This window comes from Callorhinus ursinus, unplaced genomic scaffold (genome assembly GCF_003265705.2).
Source record: "Callorhinus ursinus isolate GAN/ISIS: 27379988/994484 unplaced genomic scaffold, GSC_fseal_2.0 scaffold15, whole genome shotgun sequence".
Classification (NCBI taxonomy): domain Eukaryota; kingdom Metazoa; phylum Chordata; class Mammalia; order Carnivora; family Otariidae; genus Callorhinus; species Callorhinus ursinus.
In genome coordinates, this window is record NW_027397077.1 from 6,071,756 (window position 1) to 6,088,772 (window position 17,017).

The 17,017-nt window shown below is 38.9% G+C and overlaps 1 protein-coding gene across 3 annotated transcripts in view; it reads left to right on the plus strand.

Moving 5' to 3' along the window:
• ARIH2 (ariadne RBR E3 ubiquitin protein ligase 2) overlaps positions 1-17,017 on the plus strand; it is a 47,787-nt gene that overhangs the window by 1,897 nt on the left and 28,873 nt on the right. Inside the window, exons 2-3 of one of the 3 annotated variants that reach the window (XM_025885430.2) lie at positions 1,266-1,324; positions 3,339-3,682. In XM_025885430.2, coding sequence (XP_025741215.1) covers positions 3,434-3,682 — 249 coding nt within the window. In that variant the 5' untranslated portion in view covers positions 1,266-1,324; positions 3,339-3,433. Of the gene's footprint in view, positions 1-1,265; positions 1,325-3,338; positions 3,683-17,017 lie in introns of those variants that run through there. The other 2 variants (XM_025885433.2, XM_073901175.1) reach the window with 2 other exon arrangements.

Here is a 17,017-nt window from a genome sequence, read left to right on the forward strand (position 1 = left end):
GATCCTGGCAAGTCACTTAACCTTTTTGAACTGTGGTTTCCTCATTTGTAAGAAGGGGATGAGAGCCACTTTGTAGAGTTGTGAAGATTTAATGAGAATGAGTCAAACCTGCAATTGGCTCTCACTAAATAAGAGCTAATATTGGTAGTGAAATTTTGTAGATGGGAGCAATATTTATGAATTTTGTTTGCCCAATAAGCAATACCTTGAATAATATACAGGTAAAAGAAAAAAGATTTTAAAAAATCAGTTCTCTACTATTTTAGATCTTCCATAATCATTGTTTGGACTTTGATTTTCATTTGGTTTATATTTGCCTATGTTTGAAGTATTTTTTTGGAAGTTATAAGTTTTAGTTTTCCGAGAAATCCTTTTTTTTTTCTTTTTAAGAGTTTATTTATTTACTTGTCAAAGACAGGTACAGAGGGAAAGAGCACAAACGGGGAGCAGCAGGCAGAGGGAGAAGCAGGCTCCCTGCTGAGCAAAGGGTCCAATGCGGGACTCCATCTCAGGACCCTGGGATCATGACCTGAGCCGAAGTCAGAGGCTTTACCGACTGAGCCACCCAGGCATCCCAAGTTTTCCAAGAAATCCTAAAGGATAAAGAAATAGACATAAGATTTCTAATTGAGTAAGCAAGTAGGCTTGCTTACTTATTTAGTCTTGGATAGTGAGATCTGTATCTCTGAGCAGGTCAGATGGCCCTTGAGCATGTCAGAAGAGAGGCGGCACACGGGTATTAATATTGCCTAGTGGGCATCCTATTGGGGACACTTTTTATTTCAAAATAACTTTTTCATGAGTAAAGTGAGATCTGAAATATTGGCAGTATTTTGTGTTACATTATCACCATGGAAGTGACTTTATACTAAAAATCTCATTTTAAGTCAGTTGCAATTTACTTTTTCCACTTCTTTGTAACATTTAGGATTGAAATTGTGGTAGTAATTTAGGGAATCTGAACCATAGGAGTAAGGTGGTGGGTTTTCAAACTAAGGGAGGGAATTAGGTATCTATTTACATTACCAGTATTCTAGGTTAAATAATTACTGGCTGTTTACTTTGAATACTTTCTTTTTTAGAAGGCCATGTAACTCTTTTCAATATGACATACGTGTTTCTGTGGGACTTTCAAGAAAATAATTTCAGTTACTCTGGTCCCTTGCTGCTTATCCTTTTAAATGTTTTTGCTTGTTAAAAAATAAATTTGCAAAACCAGGGTACCATCTTCAAAAATATAAATAGAATTTCTCTTTTCATTTCAGATGGAAATTATATGACAGAATATTTGGGGTGACATTTTCAAAGATCTTCAAGAATTCAGGTATTTTTAATTTAAAGATTAATTTTTTTCTCCTAAGGGAAAAGTACCGTCGTTCGTTTGTAATTTGGTGGTTCTACCATATAAAACAATTTGTTAAAAGTCAAACTGCAAATATTATATTACTGCTCTCATTAATGTGATTTTAAAAAAACTGGGCATTTATGGTTAGCATGTCAAACTTAGATTCACTGATATTTTTATATTAAAAGGTGGCTCTGTAGTCATTTAGACTGGTTACGTATTCACTACACGTTTTTTTCTTTAACATGTTCATTTTAATGTGTTTTAAAATAATTTTTAAAGATTTTATTTACTTGACAGATAGCTAGAGCAGGAACACAAGCAGGGGGAGTGGGAGAGGGAGAAGCAGGCTTCCTGCGGAGCAGGGAGCCCGATGTGGGGCTCAATCCCAGGACCCTGGGATCATGACCTGAGCCGAAGGCAGACACTTAACGACTGAGCCACCCAGGTGCCCCTAATGTGTTTTAATTTTTATTTCTTGTCTTAATTATGGTTGATTTTTTGAGAGATTCTTTCCTTTTTTTTAGACTATTTTATTTATTCATTTTATTTTTAAAGATTTTATTTATTTATTTGACAGAGAGCAAGCACAAGCAGGGAGAGCGGCAGGCAGAGGGCGAGGGAGAAGCAGGCTCCCTGCTGAGCAAGGAGCCCAATGTGGTACTCGATCCCAGGACCCTGGGATCATGACCTGAACCGAAGGCAGACGTTTAACCGACTGAGCCACGCAGGCACCCCTAGATTATTTTATTCTTTTTAGAGAGAGAAAGCTCGCACAGTGAGAGCAGGGGGAGGGGCATAGGGAGAGAATCTCAGGCATACTCCCCACTGATCTCACGACCCTGAGATCATGACCTGAACCCAAATCAAGAGTTGGACACTTAACCGACTGAGCCACCCCTTGAGAGCTTAACTATTTCAAATAGACTTTGTATATACTTTTGTGTTTAATCCAGATTTGGTTATGTAAGTTATTTACATACCATCCAATGCAGATGCTCTTGCATTTTAAAGTCCTATTAGTTTTTAGATTTAAATCACTATTTAAGGGACGCCTGGGTGGCTCAGTGGGTTAAGCGTCCGTCTTCAGCTCAGGTCATGATCCCAGATTGGGCTCCTTGCTCAGCGGGGAGCCTGCTTCTCCCTTTGTTGTTGCTCCCCTTGCTTGTGCTCTCTCTCTCTCTGACAAGTAAATAAAATCTTAAAAAAAAAATCACTATTTAATACTGTTTCTTGCAGATGATTGCTTGAAACAGTACTTGTGGAGAAAAGTTAATGGGCATTTGCCAAAATCTTCTCTGTATATCTGTCGTTTTTCTTTGCTATTGGATCAATTTGTTTGTGTTGAAGTACCCCTTTTAAAGAATCAGTAGAATCCTTTAAAACTGAAAAATCAGTTAACTTTGCAGACTAGAGGAGGTTGTTGAAGAGCTTTGTCTTTTGTTTTCTTTACTAACCATGCACCTGTTTTCCAGACATCTGAGAGTGATGTCTGTGAAACAGTGGTGCTCTTTCCTAGACATTATAGTAGAAAGGAATTGTGTCATTTGTGTACCGTCTGTGTCACTACTCAGTGGGGCATAATTAGCAAAGAGATTTTAAATTTTGGTAGCTCAACCTTTAGGTTGCTTCCCTTGTGGGCCTCCAACTGTGGGGATGTGCCTCTTTCTTAAGGACTTGGGAATTTGACCCTTTGACATAAATCCTTGGGAATTTGACCCTTTGACATGGAGTAGATGGCCTTCCTGACTCTTTCATGCCAGGCCCTTCATGTGCAGTTACCATTATTAGCTGCTTCTGCTCCTCAAGGAATGAGTTTTCCTTAGATAAGCCTGGTCAGGGACATGATGGTGTTTCCAGTATGAGTCCAGAGTTGGAATAGGCCATAATAGGGATAGGACCAGGCTATACCATTTTGATTCTTCAGTGGTTACTGTTATAACTTCTCATAGTGAAAGTAAGTAACACTTATTTTTTTCTTTTCCTTCCTTAGAAGACAAAAAACACTAATGCATTTGAGAAAGTGGTAAAGTTTGGGGGGAGGGAAAAAAACTGCTTTCCTGATCTGCAACTTGGCTGGATGCTAAGATGTCTGTGGACATGAATAGCCAGGGGTCTGACAGCAATGAAGAGGACTATGACCCAAATTGTGAGGAGGAAGAAGAGGATGAGGACCCTGGGGACATAGAGGACTATTACGTGGGAGTAGCCAGCGATGTGGAGCAGCAGGGGGCCGACGCCTTTGATCCTGAGGAGTACCAGTTCACCTGTTTGACCTACAAGGAGTCGGAGGGTGCCCTCAATGAGCACATGACCAGCTTAGCCTCTGTCCTGAAGGTGAGCAGTGTTGTCAATTCCAAGTGTAATTCCCCCAATTAAAGCTAAATACAAGCTGTTGCTCACTGACGTCTCCTCCAGACTGATTGAATCAATGGCGCTGTAGTGAAACCAAATTTAGGTATGCGTTGGATTAGTTGGACATTTGATGCTTTGCTTTGTTTCCTAAAATATGCATATTTAAGGCCCTCAAATTCCCAAGTTACTAAGAATTAGAAAGGAAGGATGGGGTGGATTCAGGATAGACTGGAAATACATAGAAGCAGAATTACGTAGATTAACACTGGTTTCAGAAAGTGAGTCTTATAAAACTTTATGAGGTAAGATAAGATTAGCCTCAGAATCACCATCCTCCTTACAACCATGTGTGAATTTCTGGCAAATGTCTTTTTTTTTTTTTTTAAGTTTAAACAAATTTTTTTTTTTTTTTTAGATTTTATTTATTTATTTGAGAGAGAATGAGAGAGAGTACATGAGAGGGGGGGAGGTCAGAGGGAGAGCAGACTCCCTGCCGAGCAGGGAGCCTGATGCGGGACTCGATCCTGGGACTCCAGGATCATAACCTGAGCCGAAGGCAGTCGCTTAACCAACTGAGCCACCCAGGCACCCTGGCAGCTGTCTTGAGAGGTACCCAGGATGTGCCCTGAATAATCAGTGCCTCTGGGCTAATTGAACTCCATTGTTTCATATACTAATGTCTAATGTTGAAAGAGATTTTAGCTTGTATTTCCTTGATTTTGGGGGTGTTATATGGAAGCTTTAATGAGTGAGTTATTCCAGCAAGAATCTTATTTTTAACACAAAATTCGTATGCTTTTCAATCTTGCACCTCAGGCGGGTTTTATTGTCCTTACCCATGTACGTTTTGTGCTATGTAATATTAAACTAGTACATAGTCCACTCACATAAAACACTATGTACTATGAACATTTTTATGGTCATTTAGACAATTTCCTAGCATGTTTCTTCCTCCTCTAATATTGGCCATTATGTGAAAGTGGGGACATTTCTCTTATTTCATTGCCCTTCCTTCAGGAACTGTTATATGGATCTTGTTAATCTGCTTAAATTGAAGGCCAAGGGCACATTGGCATGATTTCAGCCAAGTAATTTTCTTGTTGGTATTTAAATGGAAGTAACTAAGGTATGCCGTGTGTGATTTCTATAAAAGCTGCTTTACCTACTAGTTTAGGGACCTCCCCAGGAGGTCAGTGAAGGCTCATTAATACCTTGGATTTGGATATTCAGGGCTTTATTAGCAACTAGTGGGAAATTAAAATGTACACCTTTTTTTGTGACTCGCTCCTGGGAGGGTTGCAGACTTCCTCTCTTGTGCTCAGAAAACTTTGAAGAACGGAGACCCATTGGAATCTCTGGATTTGGGATTTCTCCCCCTTGGCTTTAGCAAAGCTGCTGGGACCTCTTTCTAGAGGACATTTCCCTGGTGGAAAAGGCATCAGATCTCTTCCTAACAATGCACACACCTCTCTATCTGGTCAGCTAGTTTCTTTTGCTTTAACCATTTTGTCAGGTTATACACAGTGTTGGTATTTAAAATTAGAAAAGGTATCGTCAGGTGTGGCTACGTGCTGGACAGTATCAGTTGACTAAGTTCATCAGATGTTCTCACCTGTGCATAAGAATTCTCTTCCCTCTGTGCTGACTTTCCTACCCTGCTGGAGACAGCTGAGGGGCCCAGACACCTATCCTCATTTTTTTTTAATTGTGGTAAAATACATGTAACATAAAATTTACCCATTTTACATTTTTCCTTGCTGTTAAGCTGATATAGGGTCAGCCCTCTGGAAAGTCTTCTCCCCATTTTAGAAAGCCCTCCCTTTCCTTCCTCACCTTTTATACCCTCAGGGCTCCTTCAGAGTCTAGCTTTTACTTTTCCTGAGTGAGCCTTCTTGAGACCCCTACAGCACAGTGGTTGTACCCTCCTTTGTTCTTGGTGCCTGAACATTACAACTCATGTATATTAGAGCACATACTGCAGTCTTTGGACCGCTTTATCTTGTTTTACCTTTCCATGTATTTTTGCCTAATCTCTCCAACTAGATTGTCACTTCATGGAGGGCAGAAACTGCTTTATACCTTTTCTCCCCCATCATTCCTGTCACAATGTTTCATCCATAGTAGGTGTTGAATAATTTCTTGGATACTGTGAATTTTGTCAGCTATTGATGACAATAGCTGATGCTGCTGTGAACTAGATTCCCTAGTCCCTCTACTGTACATCCTTCTCTGCTATTAGGAAAAGGCATTGTTCTGACCCTCAAGGTCATGAAAGGAAGGAGCAAAACGAACTTGGTATAGAGAGGAAGAAATAAAAAGAGATGGAAGAAAGTTGAAACACTAGGAAAGGGTTGAAGAGAAAATGGGGCAAAGGGGAAAATAGTCCATGAAAATTTAGATCACGATAGAAGATAGATTTTCCCCCCTCCCTAAACCTCACTGAGAAGCATGCTAATAACCATTTTCTTTCTGGGGCAGGGCAGCAAGGGTCCTGGCTTTTTTGGTGGCTTGGCTGCACATAAAGGGACTCAGTGGTGTTTTAAGTAGTTTCAGAATTTGACCAAAGAGGCTAGGCAAAAACAGCTTGGTTAAGAGTAAAGGAGAGGGAATCACATACAATCTTTCTTTTTCAGGCTGGCTGAAAACTTAACATTTTTATTTTTGTAATTAATATTTTATGAGATGAGAGGGAATAATTTAAGTGCTGCATTTACAGAACGGTGTTTATTGGTGCTTTGGCTATTCTAGCTGCCCTGTTGCATGTGTATCTGTGGTTGGACATCAGTGGTGATCCTGGTGCTGTTTGTACAACTCTGTGACATATCAAGATATTTAATTCTTTCATATGATTTAGGTGCTATTTGGCTGGTAGAAAATATGACATGTATGTGGTTTAAAATTATAGCCATGTGAACAGTTGTTTATGAATGAAAGCTAAGTTTGAGGACTGGCTTGACTTTTTCACTGATACTCGTCTGTTTTACTTGTTTTATTTGTGTGTTGGCAGTTGCCTATGGATGAGCCATTGTCCAGCATAAAATTAAGCCTTTTGTTGCCTTTTGAGATTTGATGTCTCTTAAATATTAAAATTCCAATTGTCTGGGACACTGGGTTTTTGGTTTAGTGAGGGCCCCTGGTGTCAGGGTAACTTCCTGTATGTGTTTTAAGACAAGTTCATGAGTAAGATCATTAATTGAGAAAGGAGCATGCCCAGGAAATCAGATTAAGGCCTAAGGATAGACAACAGAGAAAATGCTTATCTGTTATTGGGGGAAACTACTGGTGTTCAAATCATGGCAAAACGGAAGCATTGTTTTTAGAATGAGCTGTCATCTTACACAGATAGGATACAGTTGACCCTTGCACAATGATGGGGATTAGGGGTGCCAACCCCCACACTGCCAAAAATATGCATATAACTTTTGACTCCCCCAAAACTTAATACTAGTAGTTTACTGTTGACTGAAAGCCTTACCAATAACATAAACAGTCAACACATATTCTGTATGTTATATGTATTACATACCAGATTCTTACAGTAAAGTAAACTAGTGAAAAGAAAATGTTAAGAAAGTCATAAGGAAAAGACATTTACAGTACAGTATTGTAAAAAAACTTGTGTGTAAGTGGCTCTGTACGGTTCAGACCCATGTTGTTCAAGTGTCAACTGTAGTCATTAGAGATTGGTTGATTGCCAGGTGAAGTATTATATTGTAGGAGGGGGAAAATCTCTGACAAATATTTGTAATGATTGTGTGTGTCTTTAGGTCTTAAAGTCTTCAAGGAAAACAAAGCTGACTTTTTAAAACCCTGTATTTTCATATGAAACTCACACGAAGACTATTTGATTGTTATAGATGAGAGAGGCCTTTTCTGGTAATAACAGACATTTTTTTTAAAGATTTTATTTATTTATTTGAGATAGAGAGCACGAGAGGGAAGAGGGTCAGAAGGAGAAGCAGACTCCCTGCTGAGCAGGGAGCCCGATGTGGGACTCGATCCCGGGACTCCAGGATCATGACCTGAGCCGAAGGCAGTCGATTAACCAACTGAGCCACCCAGGCGCCCAATAACAGACATTTTTATTGCAAAATATGTAGTAGTTAGTCAAGAAGAATTTTGTCATTCAGTGAATCCTGCTAGTGCTGTTCTGTGAAACTGCTGAGGCATTTGCAGTCAAGCTGCCCAGATATTCCAGGCTGGCTTTCATTGGTGATGGGCCAGAGGAGTCTCCCGCATGCTACTCCTCTCTCAACAGCATGCTAGGGGTGTGGGCAGGAGAGGAGGAATGTGGTTCAGGGCTCCACCCAAACGCATAAGAAAGAGAAGAAATAGTCCATTTGGGGCTAGATGTAGTCTAATGGAGACACAGTGAGCTCTCTGAGCTTTGTGTTGCAGGAGATCCTTCGAGGTGGAGTAGAAGGGCAGTGCAGGTAACAAGTCAAGTCCAAGCCCCACGGGTTAATAAGCATGGGGGTGGGAAAGTTACCTTCTGAGCTAAAGCAGGAGACTAAGAAGTATAGGTTGAAGGAGTAAAATGTGGAGGATTGTGAATGAAGCGTGGGGTGTCTTTACTATTGGATTTTTTTAATCTTCTTCATCACTGAACTGCGGCTGTTCACTTCTTAAGCCTTTTGTGTTCCCCCAGATAGGATTGGAGAAATAAGCTGGCTATAATGAGTTTTTTAGTTCTTGCTTTATGAATTGCTGTATTAACTGCATTAGAGCTGGGAAAATGTTACATAGAATACTTTATTCTGCCACCCTCTTGCTTGAATTTGTTTTAAAATCTAGTATTTGATATTCAGCAAAATGTGGCTAGAAAATGTTTTGTGATTCTTTTTCTGTGGATCATCTTTCCCCTTTGTGGATGAATCATAATTAGTTTTCAGGGCTTCTGACACCAAGTGCAGAAAAGTCTTTATAGTTTCGTGTTCAAAACAATCTATTTCTGTGCTTTTGGTACTGTAACATGAGCAATTGATGTTCTTCACAAAATACCTTATATTTAGTCTTAAGTGGTACCAAGTTTTTGTATAATATCTGGAAAAGACTTTAATTTTACTTATTACGTCAACTTTTTTGTGTCCTGATATAGCGGGATTTTAGACCATTTTATTTTTATTTATGTATTTATTAATGGTAATTGTTTTTTTATTACTATTAATGGGAAAGTATCCTCAAGCTGGGCCTGGTAACACTGAGTGTTTATGTGCTGAGAAGCCATCTCATTTCTATTTTTATGACCTGATGTCAGGTTTCTTTGCATGCCTGTATCTCAATAGAATCTAAATTAAATTCCTGTGTTTCAGATAGTTGGTTTTTAGTGGGTGTGTTGACATACTTCATGATGCCTTTAGTCTGGAAATCTGATGTGCATTTTACTGATGTACAAATTTATTTTTAAAAGGGAGATGAGAAATGTCCAGAGTGACGTTGAGAATTGCCTAAGTACAACTGGTGCTAACAGTTGTCCCTGTCTCGCCAGTTTAGAAAGGTTATTGTCATCATTGACTTTGTTTGCTCACTGTGCACCTGGCAGTACACACAACATGTTTACCGCCTTCCAGAAAAAAAAAGCTTTCAATCAGATTCAAGGCCAGCTTTTATTCTAGTCTTTTTCTTGCGCTTTCACGCTATCACAGGAACCATGGGTAATCAAGGGGTGGTCTTATTTTATTTTATGAATTATTTATTTTAGAGAGAGAGCACACAAGCAGGGGGAAGGGCAGAGGGAGAGAATCCCAAGCACACTCCCTGCCTAGCCCTACAACACGGGCTCAACCCCAGGACCCCGAGATCATGACTGGAGCTGAAATCAAGAGTCAGCCACGGGGTACCTGGTTGGCTCAGTCGGTTAAGTGTCTGCCTTCAGCTTGAGTCATGATCCCAGGGTCCTGGGATAGAGCCCTGCGGTGGGCTCCCTACTCAGTGGGGAGTCTGCTGCTCCCTCTCCCTCTGCTTCCCCACCCCACTCATGCTCTCTCTCTCAAACAAATAAATAAAATCTTAAAAAAAAAAAAAAGCCGCTCAACTGACTGAGCCACCCAGGTGCCCCCTTAAGGGGTGCTTTTAATCCTACATTTGTGTTCAAATCCTTAACTTACTTATATTTAACTTTTTATTTTGAAATGTCACTACAGTATTTAAAGAAGAAATATCCTTCATAATTCCTTAACCTAAAATAAAAGTTTTCTTCCTTATAATCCTTTAGGGCTTACCTATATTCGTATATAATATTACTGTGCTTCAATTCATTCATTCAACCAATATTTATTAAGCACTTACTATGTGCCAGGCATTGAAAAAATAGCATCGAACAACATAGATAGGTCCCTGCCCTGGTTGATGTTACATTCTGATAATTGTTATGTACATGTATTTTTATATTCTGCTTTTTTCTTATATACAGGCATGCCTCAGAGATATTGCAGGTTTGGTTCCAGACCACTGCAATAAAGCAAATGTCACAAAAAAGCAAGTCATATGAATTTTTTTTGGTTTCCCAGTGCAAACAAAAGTTATATTTAACTATACTGTAGTCTGTTAAGTGTGCAATAGCTTTGTGTCTGTAAAACAATGTAAATATTTTAATAAAAAAATATTGCTTAAAAAATGCTAACCATCATCCAAGCTTTTAGCAAGTTGTAATCACTGATCACAGATCACCATAGCGAATATAATAATAATGAAAAATTTGAAATATTTCAAGAGTTACCAAGATGTGACACAGAGACATGAAGTAAGCAAATGCTATTAGAAAAATGGTACTGATAGACTGACTTGATGCAGGGTTGCCACAGACCTTCAATTTATAAAAAAAAATACAATATCTGCAAAATACAATGAAATGAGGTATGCCTGTATTTTAAATATTTCCCTGTTTTTATTTCATCCTCATAAATTACTTTAAATGGCTAAATATCACATCATCATATTGAGCCATAATTTGCTCAGACTTTTCCTATTGGGCATTTAGGTAAGTACTTATGTGTTACATTTCTTGGGGACTGGTTATGTTGCTGTGAACACTTTCATGAATGTGGCCTTTGTGTCTGTTGGGTCTTGGCCAGAGCCTGGGCTAGTGGTCAGATGGTTGGGCTCCATTCCCTTTTTTGCCATTTAATATAATGTGACCTTGGGCAACTTCCTCAACATCTCTAAGCTTCAGTTTTCTCATGTGTAAAATAATGATAATACCTCTTCACTGCATTAAATGAGATAATGCATGTAAAGTGCCTGGCACATGAATGTTCAAACAAATGGTCATGGTGGAGGCAGGGCAAGTGCAGAACAGTGGGATTGTTACTTTCACATATTTGCTGTGGTTCCTTAGAACACATTCTTAGGATTGTGTATTTTTTGGTTATAGGCTAAAAGCCACATTGAGGAAGGTTCTGGGTGACATATTGCTGATGGTGTCTCTGAGTGTGCATGTGGTAGATGGATCATATACTTTGGATTTTTTTTGTCTTCATCCAGAGCCTCTGGTTCCCTTCTCCTGGGGCCCACTGATGAGAAAAGTAAAAACACAATGAATTTTGAATTGGGACCAGGAAAAGGATGCAGGGAAATATAGCTTGTCTGTTTTTCCTATATTTTTGGTTGACTGCAGTGTTTGGTCTTGGGCCTGCATTGATAGCACTACTTAATGAAGTGCTTAGTTGCTTTTGGGGTTCTTATTGGGGCATCTCCTTATTTTCTTTAACTTGTGCTCTGTCCCTGTCTCCCCGGTTTTTTGTGTTTTGTTTTGTTTTGTTTTGTTTTTACTTTGCCTTTGCCCTTACTGCTCTAGGAAAAAATTGACAGATTTCTCTGCCCAAAAGTGGGAAGAGTTATAGGAAAGATTTGAGAAAGGTACAGAGTGAGATACAGGAAGCTTCTCATCTTGCTCTTCCTAAAATGTGTCTACCCTGTGGCTTGATTACTCAAATTGACATGAGTTGTCAGAATTTGAAGCTTATGTTGTGTTCCCTTTTCTTTGAACTGTCACAAACCTTTATACACATGAAATGGTTTCACTGTGAAAACCACAAGTTATCAACCATAAATGGAGAAAAATACAGGGAGAGTAAGCAAAAGGTTGGTTTAGAGATTTTAACAGAACAAAGCTGTTCTTATAATCAAGAACAGAGTGGTCTCCATCTGGGAAATTTGCTCTTTGACTAGCAGTTTTTTTCTTGGCCAGTACATGCTCTACTCATTCTCATTTCTTTTATCCCTTACCTTAGGCTCTCATTTTCCAGAGTCTGTAGATAGCTTTGCCTCCTTTTACAAGAAATAACTCCAATGCCATTAAACTTAGCTTCCTGGATTCTCTGTCTTAATTGGTGATACCACCATCCACCAAGCTGGAAGCTGAGGATTTACCCTTGATTCCCTTCTCCCATGAAGCCCTTCCTGTTCCCCAGGCAGAGTTGGACACTCCTGTCTCTGTACCACTCTGTGCATGTTTCTTGCTGTGTATTTATGCTAATTGGAAACTTGTTTGTAAGCCAGGGCTTAAACTCTTTGAGAGTTGCTTATTGTTGATCTGTCTTTGCCAAGTCAGTAAATGCAAAAGTTGAAAATTTAACCCCAGACCTCTACTTCTGTATGTTCCCATTTGTAAATAGAAGACACACTTATCAAACGACTTCCATGAAGCCGGCTGAATTCTAAGCAGAGACAGTATATACCTGGTAGATGTATGGTTCCCAGCTTGGGGTGCATCTCAGAATTAGTTTTGTCAATTCTGATACAGAAGCCTGAACTTCATGCAGACATAATAAAACAAAATCTTCAGAGGCGAGGCAAGGTATTATACAATATATTCGTGTGGAGAATTCATGTGGAAGTACAAAAAAAATTGTGAAACAATTCAGGTTATCAAAGCAAGGAAGAAAGAGTGTGTTCTTTCTTTGGCTGCCGAAAGGATGTGTCCAACATTCAGAGTGTGCTGGTTTCGTAACTGGAGTGGGAGTAGGATAAAGACACCCACCTATGCTGACAAGTTGGATGGGTTTCTTGTATTTTTTTTTACTGTAATATTTTTGATGTCTAAATGTAACTTCTGTGTCATCGATTATCAAGATAAAAGTGGGTTCTTAGGACCATGCTGATAAGGGGTAGCTGTAAAAATGACTAATAATATCTGCAATCATAAATACAATGTGAATGTTTTAAAAGTTTTGAATTTTATGGCATAGAACACTTCAAATTTTTTTTTATTTATTTATTTTTGCTAGCGTGTTAACATTGGCTTCTGCTACAAGATGATTGGTTGTCCTTACATACCTTTGTCCCCCCTCCATTTGTTTTTGTTTGTTTGGTATTCACATGTCTGTAGCAGTTTTATTTGTAATAGTAGCCAAAAACTGGAAACAACCCAAATATCCACAAACAGATGAATGAACAAATAGTGGCGTGCCCATAGAACAACATAACTTCTCAGCAGTATAAAAAGTGAATGGCTTATATAAGCGTCATTGGTTAATCCCAAAAAAGTATGCTGCATGAGGGAACCTGAGGGGAGAAAAGAGTAAATATTTTATGATTTGAATCATATAAAATTCTAGAAAATGCAAACCCATTGTGAAGGAAAGTAAATCAGTGGTTGCCTGGAGAGTTGGAGAGGGCAGGGAGAGAGATGATGATGAAGAGCATGAGGTAAATTTAGGGGTGGTTTTTCTATTTTGAAATATCATGAAAATGAAAGTAAAGCCATATTCATGTTATAAACTCATAATACAACAAAGAGAATAAGTAGACGGGGGTGGCTTGTGGGGACCTTGCACACAGGAGCCAGTTTGTCCAGCAGATCTTTGAAGAGACTGAGCTCTGATTTGACTGACAAAGGCTGGAAAAGATAAGTGAGCTGCAAATGAGAGGGTTAATTAAAGATTTCTATGTAAAATAGTTAACCCTGCTCCCACTTGGTTTGTAGACAAAATAATCTTATTTTTAAGAAATAGAGTAACCTGGGGAGAAATAGGGCCCTTGAGAGTGTGAGATTGGGCTGACCTCATTGGTCACTTTGGGGGCTCTTGAGTCTTACGTATATGCTGCCTCTAATTAAGCACCCTAAGGAAAAGCCTGTCAGTTGACAGGTTCTGTCCATGTACACAGAGTTAGGGTTCATTTTCCTGACACCCACTCCCCTTTTAAAATTGTAACATTCATATAAAATTAACCATTTTAAAGTTGAAATTCAGTGGCATTTAGTACATTCACAGTGTGGAACCATAATCTCCATCTAGTTCCGGAACATTTTCATTACCCAAAAGGAAACCTGGTACCTATTAAACAGTTATTTCTCACTCCCCCCAGCCCTGGGCAACCACTAATCTGCTTTTTTGTCTCTATGGATTTACTTATTCTATATATGTCATATAAATGGAATCATGCAATATATGACCTTTTGTGTCTGGTTGCTTTCACTTAGCATGATGTTTTTGAGGTTCATCCAAGTTATAGCATGCATCACTACTTCATTACCTTTTTTGGTGACCCTTTGTTTTTTTAACCAAGAATCACCAGACATTTGAGGAAAACATGCAAAATGGAAGAGAAATAGGAAAATTGATCTGAGCTGAAACAGACCAGTAGATGATTTTGCTTGTTTTTAAAAGCGTACTATTTAGTATTCTCCTAGATAATCAAGAAGATATGGCATCCATGAAACAATCAGAGATGCCATCTGGAAGAAACTGTCAAAATAAAAAAGCTCATAGAGATGAATTATGTGTTTCTCAAGTTAAAAAATATTCCGTAGATAGATCAGAAGATAAAAATCAAGAGAAAACCTCAATATAAAGCCAAAATACGAAAGGCGAAAATTGATGCGGAAAAAAGAGACATAGAGGATCAATTCAGAGATCCATCATCTACCAGAATTTCTGGGAAGTGAGAACAAAAAATTGAAAGGAGGGAAATATTTAAAAGTATAAGAAGAAGAAAATTTCCAGCATCTAAAGAAAGGAGCATTCTTCATTTTGAAAGGTTCTACCCAATGCCCAGAAGAATAAAGAAAGGCCCACTGCTAGAATTTTAGAAAAACAAGAATAGACGGAAAACCCTAAAAGTTTCTGTATACACTGGGTCTTCTAAAAGAAATGGGAATCAGCTGTGTCATCCACAACAGTGACAACCAGAAGGCAGTGGAGCAGCAGTCTTCCAAGTCCTGAGGGAGAACGGTTTTGAACCTAGAATTTGTCATAGCAAAATACACTTGTTTTCAGATGTGCAAGGACTTCCAAAATTTTCTTTCCTTATACCTTTACTGAAGCAGTTATTTGGCAGATGAAAATAAAAAATGAGGAAAATATTCAAGAAATGGCTGAACTAACCTAGTAGTCCAATGAAAAGTTTCGTACAGTAGGAACTCTGTTTTACCCTGGAAAGTAGCCAGCCCAAATTTGAACACAGATTTGATGGGATCCAAGAAAAATTTATTCGGGAACGGGAATGGATAGATTCCAAGCAACAGATAAAATGAAGAAGCTGGAAGATAGTTGGAATACAGTGAAGAAACCATGGAACTTTTTACAAGGGGCAAGGGAATTAGAATTCCTGTGCAAAGGAGAAAAACTGTATGCAAAAAGTTGTAAGCATATAAATCAAACACCTAAGTGGCACAAGTATAATTAATTGGTGGCTACTGAATAGAGATAACGTATCTGTGCCTAATGTATGAAGAATATCCTTCTTTGAATGGCCCAAGGATAGTGGTTTTGGAAGCACAAGGAAGAAAATGCAATTTTGGTCCTGTAAATATTTTAAAGTTACAAAGGTAACTGCTAGAAGGAACTAAAAATAGTAATTTAAATATTAAAAGATTGGGCCTCGGAAGGGGGTGGTAGGGAGTGGTATAAGTAAACTAAATCTGCTATAGAATTATGGGCATGCTCAATGAGGTTGGTGACAAGCAGAAGAACTGTAGAGATTTCTCCTGGATAGGAAGACTGGGAGGCTGGGCAAGGATGGGGTGGCAGGTATTGCTCCTTTTCATCAAAGTGCTTTTTATGAACCATTTGATTTTCTTTGTTATTGGTAATTGGGATAGGTTAAGAACTCATTGATTCCCAATAAACAAGTGTTTCCTGAGTGTCTTCCGTTATTTTAACTTTTAGATAGATGCTGAGAGCTGGGGGAAAAAATAGTTTGACCTCTACCATAAAATAATTTTAAGATCTCTTTGCCTTTAGTTTCTGCCACCTCTTTTTTTAGATTGATGAGAGAGATCTAAATAAATCTTTTTCTCCTTCTATTTCATATTTTCTGGTATATCCACTAAAAGTGCCATTTTATCTTGGTCTGTTGAAAAACTTAACGTAACTTCTTCAGACTCCAGCCTGAACTGAACTCCTTCCTGTTGCCCCTTTCTCTAACCCATATGTTTGATTTTTGTCTCCTCAAACCTCCTGTAAGCATCTCTGCTCTTCAGAACCCTCTGCAAACTCTCAGAAGACCTCTTGTCCTTCCTTTTTTTATTTTTTATTTTTTTAAACCTTCCTCAGATTAGCTGTATCTGGCCTCTTCCTGCATCCCCTAGAGGCCTGAAAGATCTTGGTGCCTGTCTGGGTTCTGGAGGAGAATGTGGGTATGCCGTGACAGAGGATAGTGTTAGCATGTAGGACCTAGTACTGGTGCTGGCATTGTGCCAAGTGCTTGCATATGGCAGAAAAGGAAATTGTTTCAAATCTCTGTCCTCAAGGAGCTTCCATTTCTGATGGAGTTTTATGTGAACAGAAAGGTTATAAAAATAGCGTTACATGTTTTAAGCATAGCCATCTAAGGCCAGCAATTAGTAGTTCTGCTTTGAAATATGTTCTTGGAGTCTTTGGCTTTATCAGTAAGATATGCTAGCCTCTGAGGTGTCCTCTAGAGAAGAGTGGGAATATGAATGGTACTGCCAAGATAGTATTTGGTATTCTCTCTTAATATGCCTCCTTACAGTAGCAGTAGCTACAAGAGGCAGAGCATTATTTGAAATCATTTTTGGACAAGATGGGCTTGTGGCTGCATGAACATAGTAGGAGATTTGGCTTTTAATCCTACAGTGTGCAGTTCATTGGATGACAGCTCCTGTCTGCATTTCTTTTGGTTTGGTTACTGGATATGTCCTTGGTTTGTAAAAATGGTGGTCAACTGCTTTATGGCACCCCCTGGAAAACTCTTAGAATTCTAGTAGGGGCTTAACCAGCCTTTTGTACTAAGTACTTTCCAGAGGTTTTTCATTAAAATTAACACCCTAAAATATAGGCTGGGATTTACTCCATGATAATGTAGCAGGTGATGGATGGATGAGGTACAGGTAGAGTGGATCTGGCCATGAGT